At 36.4% G+C, this 26,740-nt stretch overlaps 1 protein-coding gene across 4 annotated transcripts in view; it reads left to right on the forward strand.

The window, feature by feature from the left end:
- The window catches only part of LOC127629781 (neurobeachin-like), a 351,376-nt gene that overhangs the window by 143,391 nt on the left and 181,245 nt on the right, over positions 1-26,740 (forward strand). For 2 of the 4 annotated variants that reach the window (XM_052107020.1, XM_052107021.1), the window contains exons 23-31: positions 18-235; positions 745-913; positions 1,503-1,683; positions 2,205-2,329; positions 2,782-2,889; positions 4,085-4,253; positions 8,321-8,762; positions 22,561-22,703; positions 25,011-25,131. In XM_052107020.1, the coding sequence (XP_051962980.1) occupies positions 18-235; positions 745-913; positions 1,503-1,683; positions 2,205-2,329; positions 2,782-2,889; positions 4,085-4,253; positions 8,321-8,762; positions 22,561-22,703; positions 25,011-25,131 (1,676 nt within the window). The remainder of the gene's footprint in view (positions 1-17; positions 236-744; positions 914-1,502; positions 1,684-2,204; positions 2,330-2,781; positions 2,890-4,084; positions 4,254-8,320; positions 8,763-22,560; positions 22,704-25,010; positions 25,132-26,740) is intronic. The other 2 variants (XM_052107023.1, XM_052107024.1) reach the window with 1 other exon arrangement.

A 26,740-nucleotide genomic window follows, 5' to 3' on the forward strand; every position in this document is an offset into this window, starting at 1 on the left:
CGCTCCTTTACTTTCAGAGTATGCACAGTTGTTCTGGGAGTCAGTTCGACAGAGATCTTCGGGTTGACCTTGGCTTCAGAGGCATGCCTATGACAGAGGAACAGCGTCGTCAGTTCAGCCCTGGTCCACGCACCACCATGTTCCGTATCCCTGAGTTTAAGTGGTCCCCCATGCACCAGCGCTTACTTACAGACCTGCTCTTTGCCCTGGAGGCAGATGTGCACATTTGGAGAAGGTCAGTTACTGCTATTTAGGCTGTAGATCTTAGTCGTAGTGAACACCATTTTTAATTTGAAGTGAATGAAAATAAGGCCATGAGGGATGGAAATACAGTCAGTTTAATATGTCAAACCCTCTTGAGGCCCTAGAGCATGTCTAATTTTCACAACTTTGTGGAAATTTGTGGAACAGAGTATTTTCAAGGTTTCAACACCCATGTGTGCAACAGTGTGTTTTTCATGCCAAACTATATAGACTGTCTGCTCTGGATTATGACTTTTGAGACCTGTTATTATGTAATATATATATGTAATAATATTGTAATTACATGCAATAACATAATTCGTATCAGCAGTCATTGTATAACAATGAGCATATAGTAAAATACTATATTTGCAGTCTAAACTTGCAACTTTGATGTTTTCAAAAGTTAACCTGTTGAATTATGAGTTCTCTCTTTATATTTCCCCATCTCTTTTCCTTTCTTTTTCTCACTCTCCATTTCCTCTTTATTGCCCCTCACAGTCATTCAACAAAGTCAGTAATGGACTTTGTGAACAGCAATGAGAATATAATCTTTGTGCACAACACCATTCACCTGATCTCACAGATGGTGGATAACATAATCATCGCCTGTGGAGGAATACTTCCCCTCCTCTCCGCTGCCACCTCACCTTCTGTAAGTGTGCCAGAGGTTTGACAGTACTGACATCTAGTGGCCATCATAGATTTCTGCAAGCCAAGCTATTCAAAAATGTAACATTCATATACGAAACTGCCTCAGTAGTTAGGCTACTGCCTTATGTTACCTTATTTCGTGTGTTCATTTTACAATCGAGTGTGTGTTTTATTTGTTTGTTTTTTCCTCATTTGGTGTTAATCTATTTATTAATGCAAATAATACTCAGGTTAGTGCAAATAAATATTTATAATGTTCATTGTTATTTTGTGTCACTCATAGACATCATAGCCCATAAACAATATACTTAAACATACTTGTCCATTGAAATAGCTTGAAATGCAAATGATGGACTGGTACAATATTATATGGGGAAATGTCAACAAAGAACATGTGTTCCATAAAGTCAATGCTGTGGTCTTTACTGGTGTTGAATGTCTCATCGTATCTGCACTCCATTCTCAGTCTGAATGTTTCTACTTTTGTTTTTCTTCACTGACCGATCAGTGTTATATTGCATGTTCAAATGCTGTGATATTAAGCTTTAATATCTAATAATGATCTTTGTGCAGTTATTTTGTGTTTATATGTCTATCCATGTCAGTCTAAATTGGAGGGCATTGAGACAACACAGGGCATGTCATCCGAGACTGCTGTGATCTTTCTGACCCGACTGATGGCCATGGTGGATGTGCTGGTTTTTGCAAGTTCACTTAACTTCAGCGAAATCGAAGCTGAGAAGAACATGTCATCGGGAGGACTGATGAGACAGTGCCTCAGACTAGGTGAGTGTGTGAGACAGAGAGACTTGTTATAGCTGTGTCAAAGCATATTTTTAAGGACCATAACAGCTATAGAATAATAGCTTGCACTATGCAACACAAATGAGCATCAGGCTTGTTGTGAAAGAGTGCCTAGGTACTTCTCTTAAATGGTTACTTTATAATAAAATAAATACTGTATCAAGGACACACATTTTCATTAAAATATTATTTTATAAGCAAATTTATTAAGTGCCATACTTGCACTAGAAAATATAATATTTGCAAGGTTAAAAGTAATGTTCAGTGATATACACATTAGCTGGGTTAGCAGATGTTTCACGTCAGGTGGTGTAGAGTATTTTTGCAGGGCTAATGCTATATTGATTCATCAGAATTATCAGTTTTTTAATTATTTATTCAAAACATATTTTTTTGGAATTTAATTATTTTAATAGTTAATTTTGAATAAGTTTATTTATGCTTCTCTCTCTCTCTTCATGCTCTCTTCCACATGATGTGCTCTTTTTCACCCTGTCTCCCAGTATGTTGTGTGGCAGTCAGGAACTGTTTAGAGTGTCGACAACGTCAGATAAATAGGGGTCTGAGGTCCACTCCGTCCAGCAGTAAGTCTCAGGAGGGTGTGCAGAATGTGTCCACTACCTGCCAGGTACCAAGTTTACTACACACTTCTTTTTTTTTGGGAGGTGGGGCATTTAAGCAATTTTTATAATTTCCTCTATGCACATAGAATAACATTTTCATGTGGTGTATACACATTTTAAGGGGTGAATACAGATGTACCAAGTGATTTAATCACTTATTGTAATTAATAGTCTTATAGTACAACTACATTACATACTATAGTAACTGTACCTTTAAACAAGGGTTTAGAAATGTTTGGTGTCATAGTAAGGCATAACATATGAATTACAGCTTGTTCAAGCCTCTTTGTTAAGGAGTAAAATGTGTGGGTTCTTGTCACTTAGTTTGTTCCACACAATGTAATTTTGTCAGGCAATGTGTGATTTGGAACTGTGAATATTGTGCAAATGTGTAAATGAGCACTGCTATGTAATGAAGTGTTAGTTATAGCAGCTGAAATATCTTTCTGTGCCTTAGACCACACTAGAAAGTTTCCAAAGCAATATTTCTCCTATCAAGGACCCAGACCGACTTTTGCAAGATGTGGATATCAACCGTCTGCGAGCTGCTGTCTTCCGTGACGTTGTGAGTCATAATTGTACAACTTAGGGTGGGCCGAGGACCATAGAATGTTCTTTGATATTTATTGCATTATTGACAGTTTGACAGTTCCCAAAAGGGCCCTTGATTCTTATTTTATGTTGACTGAAAATCTTAAAAGGTAAAGGAATATTTCAGGGTTAATTCAGTTTAAGCTAGATTGACAGCATTTGTGGCATTGTTGATTTCCACAAAAATAATCATCCTTTTTCTTGAAAAAAAAAACAAACTAAATCTAGGTTACTGTGAAGCACTTACAATGGAGGTGAATGCAGCCAATACGTAAACGTTAAAATATTCACCGTTTCAAATATATATCAAGAAGATATATGTGCACAGTGTGCATGTTCAAATTATTTTAGCATGATAAAATCACTTACTAACCTTTTATGTGTAAAGTTATATCCTTTACAACTTCGTTGCCATGACGACATAACACCGTAAACCCTAAAACGTCCGCAAAAATGACAATTTAAACAAATTTACAGCTCAAATAATACACAAAATGTAACAGATGAGTTAATGTTAGTGTTTTTATAAAATTATAAGCTTCAAATTTTTGCTTTTAAACCCTCCAACAATTGCCCCCATTCACTTCTATTGTAAGTGTCTCACAAATTAATGCTTTTTTTGAATTTTAAGAAAAGTCAAATTTATTTATTTATTATTTGGTCAATATTATGACACTAATTCTGTCAATTAAACAACTTGTATTGAACCTGGAATATTCCTTTCATCAAGAAATGTAGTTATTTGCACTGTATAAAACTCTCCATTAATACTGTATATTACAGTCACATAGGTCAACCAAGTTCAGAATAACATTTCAAGAATTATGAACAATTTAACACACAGTATTTGGACACTTAAGACACACTTAAAAATGTATGAATGTTATTGCATTTGATAACAAAATATCAGAACATTAGACATTTATTTTAAATAATGGTATAGAACAAATACACTTTTCAAGCAAAACATTGCACAAAAAGAAGTTTATTAGGTTTTAATTGATAAAACAGTAGATACACTGTTCACTCTGGTTGTCAAACTTAGTGGAATGTGTCCATAGTTAATGTGATGAAGAGTTATTTTACAATGTAGCATTTCTACTTTGCGTGACATGTTCTGGTCACATGCTCTCTATAACTTTTGCTGATTTTGTGTTTTGTTTTTACAGGATGACAGTAAGCAGGCCCAGTTCCTGGCTCTTGCTGTTGTGTATTTTATCTCTGTCCTCATGGTATCCAAGTACCGGGACATCCTGGAGCCCCAGCGGGAGATTGTCAGGTCCATCAGCCAATCAGGGAGAGGGATTCGGCTGGACATTTATTCCCCTAGCAGCACAGGTACTGTAGTGGAAAGGCTAATATTTTATTTGTTGACACACCTTAATACACTTATTGAGATATGAAACATGTCTACAAACTTTTTATTCACTATCAAGATTTTTGATTAATATTTATATATACAGCGATAGCAGTTTTTCATTTAAACCTGGAAATAATAAAAAAAAAAAGGTTTTGGTCACTAATGAAAAGTTTGCAAATATGTGACAAGGACCATGTGAACTGTAGACAAATTAAAAATAAATAAATAAACGGTTAAAGCTGTTTTAGTTTAAGTATTGCTTGTCAGACCGCACAGGACACTGCTGAAATTGGTTGAAATTTCATGTCAACTACTCATTTATTTATACTATTATATACGCATTTGCACTTATTTAACTTAATTTGCATTGCTTATTTTACATTGCTTATTTTGCATTAAAAATGTCTTGTAGTACCATTAGACAGGTCATTTTGTATGTCTTACTGGTGCATTATTGCATTACATTGAGAAACTGTGGCTCTCCACAGGGCCCCGTCTCAAGCTGATGTCAAACGCATTCCTCTTCAACACCTCCAACATCAATAATTAATGAGCTCTGCTAATTATCCTCCATAAAATTAAACATGAGCATTTGGGTGTGCAATCCCCAAAGTTCTTGAAGAAAACCACTGCTTGCTGAGTCTGTATCTCACACTAGGCCTCAAAATTGAAGGAACATCCAAAAGTTTTAGGGAGTGTGGGTTTATCAAAGGACTTTTGAAAATGTAAGAATATTTATTCTTAAAACATTGACACAAGGGGTACCTGGGTAGCTCAGCAAGTATTGACGCTGACTACCAACCCTGGAGTCACAAATTCAAATTCAGGTTGTGCTGAGTGACTCCAGCCAGGTCTCCTAAACAATCAAATTGTCCCGGTTGCTAAGGAGGGTAGAGTCACATGGGGTAACCTCCTCTTGGTCGCAATTAGTGGTTCTTGCTCAATGGGGCACGTGGTAAGTTGTGCGTCAATCGTGGAGAGTAGCATGAGTCTACACATGCTGTGAGTCTCCACAGTGTCATGCACAATGAGCCACGTGATAAGATGCGCGGATTGACCGTCTCAGAAGCGGAGGCAACTGAGACTTGTCCTCCGCCACCCGGATTGAGGTGAGTTACCGCGTCACCATGAGGACCTTGGACAAAACATTTATATATTAATATTAAAGTCAGCCTTCATACTGATGGACATCTTTCCATGTTTTATTTGCTATGAGTTCAACAAGGCCACACAGACTCTCTTAGACAGAGATTTAAAGTGTTGTTATAGTTTCATTTAAGGTAAATGAAGTTAGTCTTCCAAATTGTAAGGAAATATTTTGTGATTTTTAAAAATTTTTGCTCATTTTAATTAGCTCATTTCAATAGATGGAGCTGAAAATAATTTTTAAACTACACTGTTGTCTCAACATATTCTTTGTGTGATGTGAATAGGCTACTGCATTTATAATATATATTTCACATGAAAATACATGTTGCGTCTGATGGTATTAATAAATATTGAGCAAAGGCAAGGAAAATTAAAAGTAAAAAAATTTAATAGATGCCTCTGAGCATGTTTAACAGATTAATCCCATATGCATTTTTGGTATATATATATATATATATATATATATATATATATATATATATATATATATAGTGTGTGTGTGTGTGCAGGTTTCTTTTTTTTCCTCTACAGTATACCCTTTTTTTGTCCCATGCCTGAAGAAACAATGAGAGATTAGTAAGTCTTTTTGTTTAAAAATACATAAAAACATAATAGCAAATGAGAGAGAAAAGAAAGAGAGAGAGAGAGAGAGAGAGAGAGAGAGAGAGAGAGAGAGAGAGAGAGAGAGAGAGAGAGAGAGAGAAGCGTAAAAAGAAAAAAAGGAGAAAGAACACTGGGATTCAGGGGCAGCGTGGATATTCCCTGCCCTATCTGTCAGTGCCCATTAGGAAGGCAATCCACCAGAGGAGAATGAGAATGGGATCATAGAGGCTGAGGCAGGACTCTGCGTCAGTCTAGTAAATTTCAGGGAAAAAAGGGACAGATTTTTCCAAACATCATGTCGCAGATAATTGTCTGCACCCAAACCAGCATCCAGATGTCCTCCATGGCTAAATCAGGCCTCACTGACCTTGCTAAGGGAATGCAATGAATATTAATGAGAAAGACCCAACATCTGCAGGGTCTGGACAAGCTGGAGATTGAATACAGAGTTGTCATGTCTGTAAGGATTTGAGTTTATTGTGAAGAATAGGAGCTTTTCTATCTGAGGATGATGAGTATTGAAGAGTTTGACCTCAAAACTTTCGAAGGACAATAACTCATGTAGCACATGCCATTGTGCTACATGAGAACGGTTTTCTTGACAATAGCTGAATAAGATATTTGAATTAGATCCTTAGTGTTAGTGTTAGCATAGTGTTATGCCTCTCCTTAGATTTTCTTACGTACAATATTAGAGATTAATGAAAAATTAACATTCATTATAAACTTTATATTTTTTAATGCATTCCAATACAGAAAGAACTGAAGAAAAAATGTCATGAAATCAACAAGTGTGAGCAAAGTCTAAAATTATCATCCATGTTTTGATTCATAAATTGCATTTGTAGCCTTGCAATGTAGCACTTTGTGTTTAGAGCACCATAGTGGAGATTTTGATATCCTTTAAAAAAGAAACAAGAAGAAAGCAACAATTGTATTCAAGGACATGCTGGCAATATTTTAAATTGCATAATTTTTAAAAGAGTACTTATTTCTTTAATTCTCTACATTCAAAGCAATTTAAACCAAATCAACAGCATTTGTGAAATGTTTAATACCACAAAAATATATATATATTTTGAATTGTCCCTCATTTATTACAATCTAAACATAAACAAACAAAAAAAATGAATCAAAAATCAGTGTTGCAGTAAGGCACTTACAATGGAAGAAATGGTAACACTTTATTTTAGGGATCAGAAATTAGAGTAATCCATGACTAATAATTACACTTGTAAGTGACTAGTTATTGACTTGTTTGGCATTATAAAGTATTTATTAAACCTTTAATGGCTGATTTCCTATTCTTGCTTTTTAACCCATTTACATTTGCTTTTGTCATAACAATGAATTTATGTATTCTCATATGTAATGAGAACCTATAAAGGATGTATTTTGCACCTTACTACTTTTTGGCATATTTTGTTTTACTTAACAAGTTAATTGTTAGGGAAAAAGAAATGTAAAGGCGTTTAGGCAAGGGTAAGAAATCAGCAAACAAATGCTTAGTAAAAACCTTTCTTAATTCTAAACAAGTCTGTAACTAGTCCCTTACAAGTCCAATTATTAATCAATAATGACTCTCTAATTTCTGATCCCTAAAATAAAGTGTTATAGAAGAAATGGAATTATAAGTGCCTTACTGTAAATGTGATTTTATTAATTATTATTATTTAGGGACGAGTTGGAAGTATTTTGTGGTAATAAACATTATGCCACAAATGCTGTTGATTGAACTTAACTTGTATTGAACCCGAAACTATCTTTTTTTGTTCTAAATTGAATGTTTAACATTGTAACTAACTAGATTAAAAAGTTTGAAAACAGAATTTGAGGTTGGCTTGGCAAAGCCTTGTCTGAGATAGACAGACAGACATAAATAGATAGACAGACAGATGGTTGCATTTCTAACTGGTTGCTAGGGTATTTTTGGTGGTTGCTAGGGTGTTCTGAGTGGTCGCTAGGGCGTTGCTAGGTGGTAGCTAGGCAGTTGTTAGGGTGTTCTCGGTGGTTGCTCTTGTTCTAAATCTGTTAATAACATTTAAAAATGTTTAAAATTGTAATCAATTCATATGAGGGTGGTATAGCTTCCACAGGTATGTTGTAGCTTATTGGGTAAAGATCTAGGCTGGTAACCAGAAGGTTGTAGTTTCAAGCCACATAAGGGACCAGTCATGTTTAGAACTGTCGTTTGTGTGTCCTTTTTATAAATGAACTGCAAGTTGGTTAATTTCTACTGGCCCTGGTTGTGTGACAGATTCTAATTCTATGCGGTATGATTTGTGATCCTCAGAGAACCCATCAGCCCTGTTTGATGGCCAGAAGTATGCCCTTAATACAATGGAGGAGCCACACCGGCAGACATCCCTCCCTCATTCTGACTCTGGCCTGGGTGACGAGCAGATGTGCAGCATGATGAATGGGGCTGATCTTGAACTCTGTGCTGGGGGTCCAAATGGCATGAGTGGGCTGCTTTGCACCCTGTCCTCAGAGGACAAGTCACAGGAGAACTTGACTGAGCCATCAAGCATGGAGCACCTCAAACCCTCCTCCTCGATCTCCAGTATTAGTCAGGCCAACAAAGGGATCAATATCAAAGAAATTCTGAAAAGCCTTGTTGCAGCCCCTATGGAGACCACAGAGAGTGGACCAGAACCCCTGCCCTACCCTGATCACCAAGCCATGAAGAGAGAAGCCCAAGCTATGCTACCCATGCAGTTCCATTCCTTTGATAGGTAACGTGATTTCACAACATTGTCACAATGCATTAACCTTTACTGTGGCACTCTGTCCTCTCTAAATTCTGAGAGCACCTCCGATTTTAGAAAATGTTTTTAATAAATGAAAAGCATTAAAGAGCACAAACAAACAAACACACACAGAGTAAAAAACACTGTCTGACACAGAGACATATGCATACATGCACAAACACCCACGCTGAGGTCATGTTTATTAAAATAACTTTTAATAAACATGCTATGAAAAAACATGACACTGCGGACATGACAAGTGTTTTTTTTTCCAATTCAATCGTTTTTGGAAAATGTAAAAATGCAGAAAGTTGTTTGTGAGGGTTAGGTTTAGGGGTTAGGGGATAGAATATAAAGTTTGTACAGTATAAAAACCATTATGTCTATGGACAGTCCCCATAAAACATGGAAGCCCAATGTGTGTGTGTGTGGTGTGTGTGTGTGTGTGTGTGTGTGTGTGTGTGTGTGTGTGTGTGTGTGTGTCAAATAACATTCCATGAATTATTTTTCTTATTTTTTTCATACGTTTTTGGCAATATGCTGTTTAAAATTGTTTTATTTGAAGTCCTGAGAATGCTTGACATTTTAAACCACCATAAATATGTGAAAGGCAAAAATATGTGTGGCAGCATTTAGGTTGGCAGGGAATCAGGACTTTAAATCGTGGTAATTCACCACTTCACCTCGCTTTTGCGCTACGGCTCTGTGTTAATTTCAGCCGTTCTGATATTAACTCGTACTTTAACTAGTTTATAAGCGCCCCTCCCATGACCTGTCTGGCCCCAGTTTTTTTAATCCATTCCTCTATGTATGTAGGGGAATCACTTTAGACTCAAGTGTGTGCCCTGCAAGGTTGGTTGGTTGGTTGGTTGGATGCAGGGTGGGGTGGTGCAGCTATTCACTTCAGGTGATCAGGATGCATTTAGAACCAAAAGTTATTTCATTTAGGGTCTTTAGAACATTTAGAACCAAATGTTATGAAATTTAGGGCCTTTATTACATTTAGGACCAAAAATTATTCATTTAGGGCCTATAATACATTTTGGACCAAAGTTAATTATATATTATGGACAAAAATATTACATTTATGGCATTTATTTTAATTTTTTTTACATTTATGACCAACAGTTATTTCATCATGGCCTTTTTACATTTAGGACCAGTTATTAGATTTGTGCCTTCTACAATATCACCCTAGATCCCAATGACACTAAAACCGACATATGTTCACTTGCATACAACATGATGGCGCTCATGAATGTGAACCCAGCACCATATGTAAAATAAAGCAGAGTATCATATAAATATATAAGACTGAGTATCATCATCTCATGTTCATCATTAAAAAAAAAAAACGATTTCAAAAATACTATTCTGCTATTTCATCTTTGGTTGTTTTTTTAAGTATTCCGCCACAAACTTATTATAAGTATTCTATATACACAATTTTTAGGCTAACTTATTAAACCGTGACTCTCAGCCCCTGCATTCTGTTCCATTCCATTTTGCTTCATCTGTTTTGGAATATTAGAGCGTCTTATGTTAATACCCCCTAAGAAACACGTTCGATTGGGGTCAGGTGAACCACAAACCAGCTACATATCACAGGGCTTCCTTAAAAATGATTAGTCGAGTAGTCGTTCAGGCAACCCACTGAATAGTTAAGTTTGAAGATATTTAGTTTGCACATCCGTTATTCTTTGAAGCAATTATATGCTAGAATGCTTGTGACTGTGAATGTGGTAAAGTGTAATAATAATAACCTCCACAGAGTGGCATCAGTATGCATCAGAATGAAAGAGAAATCATTGGCTTTATGTTGAATAAACGTTTCGTGTCACCAATAGCACTACTGTAGCCCATTTACTGCAGATGTATACATGCAAGGCCCTTAAAAGTACAGTGACTTTTTCTGTGTGTATGTGATCCCTCTGGATTTCTTGCCTTTAAACACTACACAATACATCACAGACAAACTATGACGAGTACATGGATTAGTCTTTTCCCTGAGGAATGGTCATAATACTTTTTTTGGTCATAGGCAAGCCATAACTCACTTTAAATTCCCTGTACTTCATATCACTTAGAATTGCTGTATTTGAACATGTCTCTGAGATGTGTTTGAGCGTTTTGAGGCGTGTTTACATTCCAAGGCTAGATAAAATCTCCATCTGATTTGTCTCTGCTCTTAAGACATATTTAGAAGCTGTTGCTGTTCAGTGCTGCACAAAATCAACATATGTAAACAGAAATCGAATGAATATTTGTATATATATATATATATATATATATATATATATATATATATATATATATATATATATATATTATATTATTTTTTTTTTTATGTACAAGCTAAAATTGTCAGTTCTAATCTAATTCACTGTCCGCTATGCACCTTTCAGAAGTCAGGAAAATAAGACCTTTCCTCTCTGAACATGCCACACAACAGCATGTTCAGTCACTTGTCATAACTAGACTGGAATGTAGAACTAGACTGTAACTCTCTCATTGCAGGCCTTCCTGCATGTGCAGTTAGACCTCTGCAAATGATCCAGAATGCAGCAGAACATCTGGTCTCTTTAATAACCAAAGAGAGCACGTTACACCACTCTTTGTCTCTCTCCACTGGCTGCCGGTTGATGCACATATTAAATTCAAGGCTCTGATGCTGGCATACAAAACAGTCACTGGGTCTGCTCCAGCATACCTAAAATAATTTATGCAGAGCAAACCGGTCTTTTACTGTGTTAGCTTTAGTTTCAGATTTAAAGGAATATATCAGTGTAACAGGTTCATTGAGTGTAAGGAGTAAGCTGGAACCGGATCAACAATCCACGTGAGATTTATTTAAATCACACAGAAATCACTTTCCAGCATAAACAGGTACCAAAAACACTCCTTTTCAGCCTCAGACAAAATGCACAGTGTTCGATGCATGTAAACTGTCTCTTTTCTATGGCATTGGGCTCTCTCTTAAATCCCTCTCATACAGGTGTTGGAGATAATCATTGACTGGTGATAATTCTCGCCGTTCTCATCCCCCGATCTCGCTCTCCATTCACAAACCGGCGCTCGACCACATCCCAACCACCACATACTCACATCGCTCGACACATGCTGGAGCCCATACGGCCTGCCCAATATACACCCGCCTCCCCCGGCCTGTGGACCACCTCGAACGGCTGAAGGGCTAGAGACTAACGGGTGATCCACACGTTGGCATCTTTCATGCAATGGAGCCACTGGAGTGGGCCGTGGTCCAAACAGAGGGTGAAAGCCCATCCCAGGTAGTAGCGAAGAGTGAGGATTGCCCACTTGATGGCCAGACACTCCTTCTCAATGATGCTGTACCTTGCCTCTCTCACAGAGAACTTCTGGCTGATGTATAGCACCGGACGCTCCTCCCCTTCGACCACCTGGGACAACACTGCTCACGTCGGTCTGTTAAACAAAAGGGAGAGAAAAATCAGCAGAATGTAACAACAGCCCGCCACAAAGTGCAGCTTTCACCTGCGTAAAAGCCAGTTGGCACGGCACTGTCCACTGGACTAGGCTGGTGACGTCCGAATAATTAGACACAAACCTTCTATAGTAGCCAGCCAGCCCCAGTAACTGTCTCACCTCCTTTTTGGTCTTGGGTCTCGGACAGGCCGCAATTGCTGCAGTCTTATCAATTTGCAGCTGCACCCGTTCATGACCAAAGTGGAAACCCAGATACTGTACTTCCACCCATCCAATAGCACACTTCTTAGGATTTGCTGTTAGTCCTGCCCATTTCAACGACTTCAGGACAGTCCTCAGATGCTGCTGGTCATCATTACTGTAAATAACGATGTCATCCAGCATGAGCGGCGTGGTCTGAGGATCCGGTCCATGAGTCGCTGAAACGTGGCTGGGGCCCTGAACAAACCGAAAGGAAGGGTGACAAATTGGTGTAAGCCAAACGGTGTGGAAATTTTTTATGGAACATGGCCCAACGTGGTCCATGCCAATTCTTTGAAGGGGACCTTGATTAACAAAAGCGGATGCAATTCACCGGATTCACCATCTGACATTCACAGCATGAAAAACAGGTGTTATATATAATCATTGACAGGTGATAATTCTAGCCGTTCTCATCTCCCGATCTCGCTCTCCATTCACAAACCCGCTCTCGACCGTGCCCCCACCACCACAATCAGGTATAATTCAAGTTAAGCTCAATCAACAGCATTTGTGGATTAATGTTGATTGCCACAGAACATTATATTTACTCGTCCCTCTTTTTATTTAAAAAAAAAACACAGTGAGACACTTACTATGGATGTAAATGGGAATTTTTTGGGAGGGTTTAAAGGCATAAACGTGAAGCTTATATTTTTTTTAAAAGAACTTGCATTATTTGTTCAGTTAAATCTTGTGTAATATTTAAACTGTTAAGTTGTTTAAAGTTACACTATGCTCGATTTCATTAATGATTAATTGCACTAACAATCCGTCTTCCAAACCAAGTTTTTGCCTTAAATTTTAGTGCTGTCGGGACAGATTTGGCGGGAAATTGCAGGTAGCTCTCTTAGCGCGGTAGTTCATTAGATTAAGTTAGCCACTCTAATGGGGCATTTTATTATGGATTGTGGTACTGCAGTGCTTTCATTTTTGAGGAAGGAAGGACAATGGAAAATATTTTATGCTGGTAACAATGCCAATCTCTAAACCAGTTAATACTTTTTCTTCCTTTTGTTATTTATTAATTTTTTGAGGGGAGGGGGTGAGTTTTTTTGTCCTTAGTGACTTTCGCTCTGATGAGATGATCACCTGTAGCTATGGTTTCACTGGTACTCCTCGAACCATCAGATTATTCCACGCAGAAGATTGTCATTTATTGAGATTACAGGGTTTACAGCATTACGTCATAGCACAAGGTTGTAAAATTGGCTATAACTTTACACAGAAAAGTGTAGTAAGTGGTTTTATAATGCTAAAGTAATTCTAACAAATATATTGTTTACATCTTGTGGCTATACTTTTTAAAATGGTGTGTATTTTGATGTTTATGGATTGGCCTCATTCACTTCCATTGTAAGTGCATCACTCTAACATTGATTTTTGCTTGCTTGCTTTGTTTGTTTTCTTTTTAAGAAAAGGAAGGGATTCTAATGAGTTTTTTGTGGAAATAAACATGCCACAAATGCTGTAGACTGAGCTTACCTTGTACTGAATACATAATATTCAGGTTGGTCATTCTATATGTCTAATTTTTTAAGGGACTGTTCAAACAGGACACAATTGTGCATTTTGTAAAAAAAATATATATTTAAACATGCAGTAGACAGACGTATTTGACCACTGCAATGTCTCTTGGTTCTTTTTTAGGGTTTTATTATTTTTTTTAACATAATTTAGATCTTTACATCTTTAAATCCTTCCCTTTTGAAAGCACAACCATACACATACACATTCAAACAAACACATTTGGCTGTTGCGTCTGATCTTGCAATGTTTTTTGAGGATCTTGCCACAACCTGCTTTAAGATGTATTGTCAAGTTGAAAACAATAATAATAATAATAATAATAATAATAATAATAATAAAAACATCTTGAGGTATTTGCTTTCTGTTCCATTAAACTGCACTGCATCTAAATTGTTTTGTGAACATGTTTTGTGTGAACAGCCCCTAACTGGGCAGTTCTTATTATAATAAGCTACAATATCCACCAGATATAATACCAGTATTCTGAATGACTTGTATGAATAGGCCTACAGTATATGCTTTTAATGTGCATTCCAATCTCACACGGTGATTCATAGGAACAATGGAACTGTTGACCTCGCTGTAATGCATGCAACCACCACAGCACCATATATGAGGTGTCTACTAACTTGTAAAAGTGGTGTGTGTGTGTGTGTGTGTGTGTGTGTGTGTGTGTGTGTGTGTGTGTGTGTTATGGTGGGTCTCCAGGGCATTGATGACAGATTAAACAGAAGCGCCCCACTGCGGCCCCTGTTCCCCTCCTGTCTTTCTCACTCCTCAGCACCCTAATGGAGGCTGGCATGCAGAAATGAGTTGCCATTGAAGAGTGTATTATTTTTGAAATGCTTTCACACAGGCCGTCCGCAGACGCAAGGTCATACCACTCACTCCTGCATGCGTTAATATCATCTACCGGCCCTGAAATTACTGTGTCTAATTGTTTGCCACCTGCCACCAAATGAGCTGCCAGCCGTGGACAGGCCTCTTCGATTGTCTGTCAGAACCTCAAAAGACTGGGAGTGACAACATAAAAAAAAAAACGTAAACTTGAGGAGATCTAAAAACCGACTCCCCCATCTCCATCTTGCATTTGCATTTGCAGATGGGGCCACCACCATGAAGAACTGGAAGCAAAGCTGTTTGGTTTTAAAAAAGTCAATTCAAAAGAGTTAATCTCAAGCTTAGTTGAAAATAACAGCATTAGCTTGAGTCTTTGTAAACGCTAGGTATGGTAATAAACATTGCAATGCAACTATAGTTTGCCACTATATCTAGAGACCAGCGTGTATAATTATTGTCATTAAAAATATTATTTTTAGACGTGGAGACCATTTATAATCTTAATAGCCTTATAAAGAATATAAACTATTTGTATTATTCATATTCTACCCAAGATTAATCCATATTTTATTCAAACTAAGTCAATTAAAAAATCATATTAATAAAATATTTGCTGTGTAATTTATACATCATTCACAATCTCCAAGCCAATGAATAATTCATAAATAATGTTCATATTTTATTAGAACCTTGTTCATAGGTCTAATAATATCAGCTCTACCTGTCAAGTATAGCGCTGTGAAAAAGTATTTGCCCCTTCCTGATTTCTCCTATTTTTGTGTATTTTTCATACTAAATATTTTTAGATCTTCAAATGAGATATAACATAAAACAAAGACAACCTGAGTAAACACAAAATACAGTTTTCCAAAAAAAAAAAAAAATAATAATAAAAATAAAAATTACTACTATGCTTTGGATCATCTGTTTGCTGCATAATCCAGTTGCGCTTCAAGTCAAGTCAAGTGGTTTTTAGTGTCGTTCAACCATATACAGTTAGTACGGTACACAGCGAAACGAGACAACATTCCTCCAGGACCATGGTGCTACATAAAACAACATAGGACAAACACAGAACCACATGAGACTACACAGACTAAATAATATTTCTGCATAATATTTCTACATAAAGTGCACTTGCAAACATGTGCAAAAAAGTACGGGACAGTACAATACATTACTAAAAGGAACAGGACAATAGAGACAGTAAGAGACAGGATCCAGCTTCAACTCACAGACTGATGACCGGATTTTCTCCTTTAGGAGTTTCTGGTAGCAAGCTGAATTTACGTTTCCCTCAATTATTGCAAAAACTTTCACACAGCCCCAGTTGGAATTGCATAACTTTTTTTGCTTCAATAAAAACATTATTATTTAAAAACTGTATTTTGTGTTTACTTAGATTGCTAGATTTTGCTTGAATTTTTTTAAACAATTTGGTATGAGATATAAACAAAAACAGAAGAAATCAGGATGGGGCAAATACTTTTCATAGCACTGTACATGAAAGAAGCTGAGATGTTATGAGCACTAAATAGTGTACAAGGGCGATAAAATTGCTTTGACAATCTTGCTCAAAACTGTCCTGCTAAGTGCTGACTGATCAGATCCTAGCTAAGGCTGAATATTGAATATTTTATATTTTTGTCATTGTAAATAGTATGTATGGTAATATACAGTATTAATGCATTACATTGATAAATTAGACATGTTACATATAAATAAAAATAATTACTATACTTGTATTTGTCGTTTCAAACCTGTATAATATTTTTAATAATTTTTTTGTGGAAAACAAAGGAGAAATGTTGCAAATAAAATAAATGTTTATGCTTATTTATTTAATAAAAAAATAAAAATAATAACTTATATAAATAATTATAAGACTGTTCTTTACACAAAGCTATCATATGGCTTCAGAAGACTTGGAATATGTAGCACATATATATATATATATAATTTATTTATTTATTTTTATGTTATTTTTGTTGCCATTTTTGCAACTTTTGGATAATTTTGTTTTATAAAAAAAGAGCAGCAAGAACCTTCTTCTGAATTTTTTTATTTTCAAGGTCAAGTTTTTATTTGTAGCGCGCCTTTTACAACACACATTGTTTCAAAGCAGCATTACAGGAAATCGTGCATTAAAAAATGAAACCGTAATATCTATAAAGTCTCAGAGTGATTATTGTGTAGTTTGATTAAATATTATTTAAATTATGTATAAAAAATGTATAAATAATAATTGCATTTAGGAGTGACCCCTGAAGGAGTGACCCCTGTGTGCAAGCTGAAGGTGACTGTGGCAAGGAACACAAAAGTCCATCCTGTATTAACTGCAGAAGTTCACATTGTCCTTTGTTAGTTGGCTGATGCAGGGTTTTGTTGGCAATTAATTGATAGTCTAGGTATTCCATTTCAAGAGTGTAGTCCTTCAATAGACAAAGGTTATGCAGGCAGAGTCAAAAGTCAAAAAGAACAATGTGATGTCTGGCTAGCACCGGCTGTAGTTTGTCGTCATCACTCAGCGACACGTAGCAGTGCAGTCCGACACCAAGCAGGAACAGAGCTGGATCTGGACACTCTGGTAACCTCGGGATATGAATCCTGAGACATGGGCGTAGATGAATAAAGTGTAGATGAATAAAGAAAGTTTGGAATTCATTTTTCATATTTGGGTGAAGGATTACTTTTAAGTACACGTTGTTCAATTATATTACTCAGTAATTGCACATACAACTACACTGCTCTATTTTGATTGCGAAATATGTCCGTGTTCCTCTTTATACATTCAATGACATGTTTTCATGGTAAATATATGAGGCTAAAAAGATTTCGATAAATATTCTAAGACAGTAACTTATTTATTTACATCTACAAAAATAACTCCTCATAAGTCATACAGACAATGGAGCACATGTATGATTTTAAGGCTCTGTTATGCTCCGTTTTAATGCTTAAGGGGAAGCATGTGTCACCGAATGTTTTTGCTTCATCACATGCGATCTGAGAGCGATGCTCTGTGTCACAGCACCATGTTAAATAGAGAGTGCCTTTGGGACGAGACGCAGTATCCCAGATAAGTGCTCTAATGATGTTCGAGGGGTCTGAGCAAGAGGCTTAGCAGGTGACATTAGGACCAGATCTGCGCTACATCATCCAAGCAAATCTCTGTATCAGCCAACATCACAATCCCTAGAGTCACGTTAAGTCATGATAAGAAAAGCAGAGTGACTTTGCCATGTGTATAATATCAAACTAATCCTCTCCTGCTATCAGACAGGTTTCCATGAATTTGTGTAGCCCCCAAAATATCTGTGAAGATATACAGATGATTATTGGTAAGGTCAAGAGTTTAATGCAACTTGTGATCCTGCTAATCTTGAGTCCTATTTTCATCTCATTCCATCACCTCTGGAAATCATGTGATTTTCTGCTGTGTCTATAAATAACCAGGAAAACCATAAACATAATTCTTGCTGCCATACTTAAGTTGATTAGTATATTAAGGCTCTTTTCTTAATGATTTAATATGTTTAGAAGCTATATTTAGAGACTATTTCTTCAATTAGCTTTCAGCAGACTACATCTGGCCATGTATGTTGGGAGTCTCAAGCAAGGCTACATGACAAGAATGTTTCTGATATTGTAATTTAGTCATTGTTCCTGCAACAGGATGTTTTTTTTTTTTAATATGTTTTAATGTTCTGTTTGGGGTTTGAGAGTCCTCAAAGCCATTTTAATATCTCAAAAATCATACTTAACATTTAAGTATCACATTGATACTTAATGACTTTTCATAATCTTCTGAGAACTGATTATAAATAAAATTTTAACTTGATCAAATGCATCAAACCTCCACACTGAAAAATATACACCAATCAGCCACAACATTAAACCACCTGCCTTATATTGTGTATGCCCTCCTCAACCCGTATCTCAGAATAGCATTCTGACATGATCTATTCTCATCACAATTGTACAGAGTGGTTATCTGAGTTACCGTAGACTTTGTCAGTTCGAACCAATCTGGCCATTCTTCGTTTACCTGTCTCATCAGCAAGGCATTTCTGTCTGCAGAACTGCCACTCACTGGATGTTTTTTGTTTTTGGTAACATTCAAATTCTAGACACTTGTTCTTTAAAATTCCAGGAGATCAGCAGTTAAAGAATAAACAAACCAGCCTGTCTGGCACCAACAATTATCCATGCGATTATCTAATCAGCCAATCGTGTGGCAGCAGTGCATAAAATCATGCAGATACGGGTCAGGAGCTTCAGTTATTGTACAACATTCAGAATGGGGAAAAATGTGATCTCAATGATTTGGATTGAGGCATGATTGTTGGTACCAGATGGGCTGGTTTGTTTATTCAGGTTGGCTGTCTTTTGGTGGCAGGAAGGGGACCTACACAATATTAGGCAGGTGGTTTTAATGTTGTGGCTGATGTGAAGTATGTCTGGGGTGTCAAAGGCCCCAGGTATAAAAGATGATTTCTGATTGGTGTACACAGTTGCAATACACTCCTGCAAATTGTCTATTTGAATTAGTATTTTTGAATATTGGCAGGACACCACAAAGGAAGCCGCTGCTCAAACAGACGTTTTAAGGTTAAGGCTCTATAGATGTGTAAATCAACATACCCTAAACCTTAAACCTAAAACTGATAGTGTCATAAAATCAAATGTGATATGAAAAATGAAATTGCTGAAGCAACCACATTTTGTGGTGCTTTTTTTTTTTTTTTACACTTTTGGCATTTATGTCAACTTGTGTTCTTGACTCGTACCCCGGTCCTTCACATCCCAAGTGTAACGCTCTATAAGCCGAGCTACCACACAACATGATGACACATAAATAAGCTTGAAATTGTAGTTTGATAATGTAATTAAATGTTAAGCTGTACTGCCTTACAAGCACTAGAGTATAGATAGCATTGTTTGAGGAACAGAGTGAAAACATTTTTATCAACGGATAATCATCCTTTTTACTCATGATTTGAGTAAAAGTTCATAAAAGTCATTGTTGTTGTAGTACCTCTAGTGTTCATTTTACCAGGAAATTGCTGCGATGCGTACAACGAGCCACGTAAAAATAATTTTGCCAAAATGTTGGTATAGTCACATGATTATATGAGACCAGGATGCCTGTTTGTGATGCAACAGAGGGTTAAAGCCTCAATAATATCTGTTGGTTGGGTTTTGATTAGGTTAAAGAAATATATTAAAATATAAGAGGTTAGTTTTGAATTACTATTATTACTTTTACACTTATAAAATTGGGGTCTCTGAAACACCAAACATAAAGACATTAAAGTCAACATAAGCAGAAAATGAGGGTTAAGGTGAAACCCTTAAAACAACTCTGCAAGTAGCCAATTTTTGCAACGCACCTGGAAAATATCTCTTGATGAACTGAGTTCCAAGTTTGACATTGTGTTAGCACAGCACTGGACAAACAGCAGAAAAGAGAAACATACCCATAACCCAGCTTTTGATTTTATTGTTTGTTTGTCCTGTCTGCCCATTTTCTACATTTGGCCCAATGTGAGAACAGGAATTGAGAACACACCAGCTGTAGAACAGGATGTTTACTTTGCCTGCTGGTTTTCACTTGCCACTGCTACCATTCATTCTGGATACTCACACCCAGAAAACTCCTGTCAATCTCCCTTCGGTTTAATCAACTGATTTCACAAGCAATCATGCATATTTATTTTTGCAGGTCAACATTTCTTGACTGTTTTATTTTGCTTTGTTACGTTTGCTTCTTTCCACTCTTGTGGAATTAGAAAGCTCACGTGAAGTATGTGAACCCTTTGGAATTACCTGCATTTATTTATAGATTTGTCTTAAAATATGGTTTGATCTTCATCTATGTAACAATAATGAACAAACACAATCTATTTTAACTAATAACACACACATTATTGTATTGTTCTTGGACATATTGAATACATCATTAAACATTCACAGTGTAGGTTGAAAACAGTATGTGAACCCCTAGTAGGCTAATGACGTCAACAAAAGTAAATACAAGTTAGAAATTGGCAAACCTGCCATGCAATTAATGAAACAAGATTGAAGGTGTGGGTTAGAGCTACTTTTACTTATAAAAAACACTCATGCATTTTTACATTGCTATTTACAAGAAGCATCTGCTGACATAGACCATGCCTCGCTAAAAAGAGATCTCAGAATGCTTTTTTTATAAAGATGGAAAGGGTTCAAAAGTTATCTCAATGAGCTTAGATATTCATCTGTCTGCATTTAGACAAACTGTCTATAAATGGAGACTATTTAATGATGTGGCTACTCTCCCTTGAAGTGGACGTCTAGCCAAGATGACTCAAAGGACATACTGCAGAATGCTCAATGTGGTAAAAAAAAAGAACCCTAGAGTGACTGCTAAAGACTTCTAAAGGAATCATTGGGACTGGTTAACATCTCTGTTTATGAGTATACTATACAGAACACATTAAACAGGCATGGTGTCCATGGAAGGACACCACAAAGGAAGCTGCTGCTTTCCAACAAAAACATTGCTGCATGCCTGAAGTTTGCCAAAGACAACCTTGAGACTCCACAATGCTACTGGGAAAATGTTTTGTAGACTGATGAAACTAAGGTTGAAATGTTTGGGAAGAAAACGCAGAACTATGCATGGCGTAAAAATGGCACTGCATACCATCATGAAAACATCATCCCAACGGTGAAGTATGGTGGAGGGAGCATCATGATCTTGTGCTGCTTCTGGACCTGGACAACTTGCCATTATCAAGCAGTTCTGTAAGGAAGAATGGTCCAAATTTCCTTCTGAATGCTGGGCAGATCTAATCCGCAGCTACCAGAAATGCAGGTTGAGGTTATTGCTGCCAGTGGAGGATCGACCAGTTGTTAAATCCAAGGGATAACTTTTTCCACATGTTTAATGAGATGTGTTCAATAAAGGCATGCATGATTATAATTGTGTGATGTTGGCTTAAGAACATTGTGTTTATATATACATGTGATTTTGATGAAGATGAGATCACATTTTGATCAATTCTTGAAAAAACAACTAATTCCAAAGGGTTCCCATACTTTTTCTCGCCACTGTGTACTTAAACACCATGTGTATTTGGCCATCAAGTGTATACATATTCAAAGGCTAATATAATTTTTTACAACATAAAAGGCATTCACAGTTTTTCATTTTAGGGAAATGACAGTTCAAATGCACAGCCTCTCTTTTGTTGTTGTCACTAGCTTTAGCACATTAGCTAACATGAGTCCATGTTCTATATGTGTGCCCAAAAATGGCTTTTTGCCTACAGTATTTCAAGGAATCACAAACAATTTGGGTGATGGTAAAGTATTCAACTCATGTTTGTAAGGTGTTGTCTTCTCAACAAAAGTGTGGTAGTTGCTACATTCACCATCTTCACAATTTTGTGTCTGGCTAGCACCATGGCCTGATATTCCCTTCCCTTCTGGTACATAAGGTAAGCTTTGACCATTGAGGTACTCGTAGTACACGATGTCTCTTTGCATTTATCACTTTTGGCACTACTACAAAGTGGCATATTATACTGCAGAAGGATATGGAATGGATCATACCTCTTATTTTGACCAGGTTGTGAGGAAATTTTGCCACTCCATCAAATCACTTCAATCCAAAGTAAACTCAAAGAGTATGTCTAAAACCTCTTGTTCCTCTCTCGAACAGGAGTGTGGTGGTACAGGCCAAGAAGCCTCTGATGGTGAACACAGTGGGGAGTTCTGGCTCCAGCAGTGCCTTGGGCTCTGGTAGTACCCCAAACATCTTTGCTGCGGCATCGACTACACCCAAGAGCATGATCAACACTACAGGTAAGAATAATCTCACCTTTATATTGACAAACTGACCTCTCATCTCTCTGTTCAACAGTTCTGATATGTTATTCTGAGTAACCTCTGCTGGAATCCTGTTTACTATGCTGACTTTCTCCTAAATTGCTGAAGTATTGGTAACAACCGCTCTCTGTGTCATTAATGAGACTTAAATTTGAATGTTGCAGTGCTTAAGTGGATTACAACTGAAATGCATGCTCTACTTAGCTATTCCTAGAATAATTAAATATGACATTCCTAAAATAACTGAAACCATTTTGGAATCAGGAAATTAGATTTAGTTACAAACGAGCAGTTTATCCACTAGAGGGCCCCCCACACTATACTGTAGATTGTGATGTGGCACTTTAGTAGCTCCTAGAGTGAAATTATGGATCCAGATTTCAGGAAAATATATACGTGTATGTGTGTGTATGTGTATATATATATATATATATATATATATATATATATATATATATATATATATATATATATATATACTGGATGCGTTTAAAGGGATCATTACTGTTTAAAAAGCATCCCAGGTGGATGCCTCAAAGTTGGTTAGGCAAAGCCTGTCTACTTTGAGGAAGCAAACATATAAGATTTAATATAAGTTTTTTTGTTTAATATTTTTGTCCATACTTCCATTTGGGTTATTTGATAGTTTTGTTGATCTTACTATTATTATTAAATGAGGAAAATAGTAATAAAATTAGAATAGATTAGAGTTACAAAAGATATAGCACTTTAAGTCAGAACAGTCTGAAGATATGTGCAAAGTTTGGTGCATGTAGCTTGAAAGCTCTAGGAGGAGTTGTCTAAACTTTTGAATTGTGTACATACAGTATTAGGCAACTGATGCCCACACTAAGACCTGGAAACATATTTTTACTCAAAATGATTTTCCATTAATAATTCTACTGTTCATTTTCATTATTAATTCATTTATTTGAGATTGAAGACCAAGTTTAAATGCCTCAACATTAAAGGAACCAACAAAAAATACTCTTTATGTTAATAAAAATATATACCTTATTCAGATGTGCTTAAGCACTAGGGAAAGTGATCTGGTAGAATTGAGCCAAGCTGCCCTTACAGCAAAAAAATCATCAGAACATGCCCCTCAGCATTTCCCCTCAGCTTGTTGTATTTGCTTATGGAAGGACACTCATCTCTGACAAGTCGATTGATGGCTGCGTAATAGATTTCCCGTCCTCAGATGTCCTGTGACAGCTTGTGGTTTCACAGGATGACAGTCCATTCCTGTGATGTATCTATCACTGGCTCCCTGCTGCACAGGACTCTGTGGACAGTGTGTGTTTGACAGAGAGAGAAATAAGAAGAATGTAAGATGGTGCTTTGCTTTCACAGGGGGGAAGAGAGATATAGTGATGATTTGACTTAAAGCTTATGGCTCTGTAGTTTTGTGGTATCTACCCAAAAACGGGAAAGATTGGAGATTCAAATTTGTGCGCATTTTTTGTGCATCTGGTGTTATGTTTGCCAATAAGTTGGGATGTGAACAGCAAGATTGTTCTCTGAGTGTTGTTTACAATGTCTAAGAACATTTTACAGGTCAAGGACCCCTTAGTAGATAGATAGTCAATGCGGAAACGCCCTGTTACATATTCTATAATATAATAACTGTGTGTTGAATTGTATGCCTGCCTATTGTAGCATTCATATTAACCATATTAATGTGTATTTCCATAATATGTTATGAAGCTTAACCTGCATTAAAGCTACATTACATTTAAAAAGATGTTAAAATAATCTTTATTGATGTACAGTGTCATTTTACATTACATTTACATTTTACTAGCTTAACTTTCTACCTAACTTCTTAACTTGTGTTTTGATTGAACCAAGTTGATTGAACTTAATACTGCATGTTTGTTTAATGTATGTTTTATCTTTTTCCCCCACAACAATTACTTTGAGATCAAACAATGATTGGTGGACACATTAGTTTTACACTCTTATTGTTTTTTCCCAACAAATAGTTTTTCTTGCACCAAAAATGTAGTCTGAATTTAGTTTCAAATTATTTCGCATGCAAAAAGTTTATTCTCTGATTTATTCCCTATATTGACATCTTCTTGCCAGCCTGCTAGATCTGATCAGGTGAGACATCAGTTGTCAGGATTAATATCTTTATCATCAACAGCTTTACAAACACACATGCGGTTACAGGTTTTATGTATATTGTTACAACTAGAGGTTGGATAATGGTGCACAGTGCAATGCGGTATGTAATTATCTGTGTTTCTAACCTGAGATTGCTGTCTTGTTGTCTCACAGGAGCCACAGACACGTCAACCTCTTCCTCCTCCAGCTTTGTGAATGGAGGAGCCACCAGTAAGAATTTGCCCGCAGTGCAGACTGTTGCTCCCATGCCTGAGGACACAATGGAGAGCATGAGGTGAACCATCTATCTGTCTATATGTCTGTCTGGCTGTCTGTCTGTCTTTCTGCACTGGGAAAAAATGCATTGAATTTACAGTTCATAATTTAATAATGTACACCAGTTCCACATGAATCAGTTAAGTTACGTGAACATATTTATTCCTATTTGTTTTGTTAATTAATTAATTGCCAGAAAACATAATTTGTTCACTTAATTTCAACATAATGGAATAAAGTTATTTTTAATTTATCCAATTTAGAAGCCTCAAAGTGATTTTATGTGTGTCCCTAACATTATTCATTTCTTCTGTTTTACATAAAACTTTTGCCACATTACTAATTTATGTTAATAGGTTATGGTAGTTAACTAACTTTTAGCTAGCAATAGCATACATTAGCATGCTAAATGCTAAGTTGAAATTGTTCCTTGAGTAAAGCAATATACAGCATGTTTTGTTGTACCCATCCTCAACCCATGCAAAAGCTCCACTCTTCACCACAATGTTAACCCAGTGTTTTAGAATTTATTTTAAAACCCAAAATATCTAAATATTAAATACAATCAAGGTTCCCCATTTTCTAATCGTGCTCTAAAATACATAAAATAACTTCACATCATATCTTATGCAAAGCATGCTTGGAACTACATCCCATGCCCAGTTTCAGTTATTTCAACAGAAAGTATTCACCCAAAAATGAAAATTCAGTCATTGTTTATGCACCCCTGTCTTGATATAACCTTATATTACTTTCTTTGTTTTTGTTAATACAAAGGGAGAAATTGTGAAAAAATGCTGTGCTAAGTGATGTCATACAATGGCACTTTATGGTGGTAAACAACTTCAAGCTTCTAAAAAATGCAAAGATATAATTCAGAAGTCTGATAAATTATTCTATGAGACTCATGATTGTTATCAAAGCATTCGATAAGGTTTGCTGTGAAACAAACCGAAATCGAATGTATTATTTAGTGAAAATATTCACTGACTGTTACGGTATTCTCCTCTGCACGTTCATGATAGGGCATGAGTGCAGCAGTTCACACAGCCCCCTCACGACATTGGGGCATTCAAGTGAAAACTTGTTTGTTTATCTAAAAACAGGTCCACCACAGCGATAACAACAACAGAACACAACACAGCTGCACATAAAACAGAGAACAAAACTTACTAAACATATCTGAAGAGTTTTTAGTCGAAGAATTTATGCAATTCTATGTCCAGCCTTATTTTTTTGAAAGTTTTTGGACCAGTGCCAGTTCACAGTGGACGGAGTTACCTGTGTAATGTCGAAAATAGAAAACAAGCGATCAATAGAATGTACCATCGCTCATCACAGCTAGTTAGGACAAAAACTCAGATTTCCATAGAAATATACCTTTTATCGCGTGTCATTTGCAATCAGGACTTGGTGTGACTGTGGCTGCCTGTAGCCTCTTCTATGTTTCTGTTTGATTTCCAAGTACTCCGTTCAAAAAACAATAAGGTTGGGCATAGAAATGAATCAATTCTTCAACTACAAAGTAAGTAAACGATGTCTGAATATTCATTTTTGGTAAACTTCCATTTACAAAAATGTATTAGATTGAATGCAATTAAATTAAGTTGTGACAAAATGTTCAAGAA

Source organism: Xyrauchen texanus, chromosome 36 (assembly GCF_025860055.1).
Source record: "Xyrauchen texanus isolate HMW12.3.18 chromosome 36, RBS_HiC_50CHRs, whole genome shotgun sequence".
Taxonomy (NCBI): domain Eukaryota; kingdom Metazoa; phylum Chordata; class Actinopteri; order Cypriniformes; family Catostomidae; genus Xyrauchen; species Xyrauchen texanus.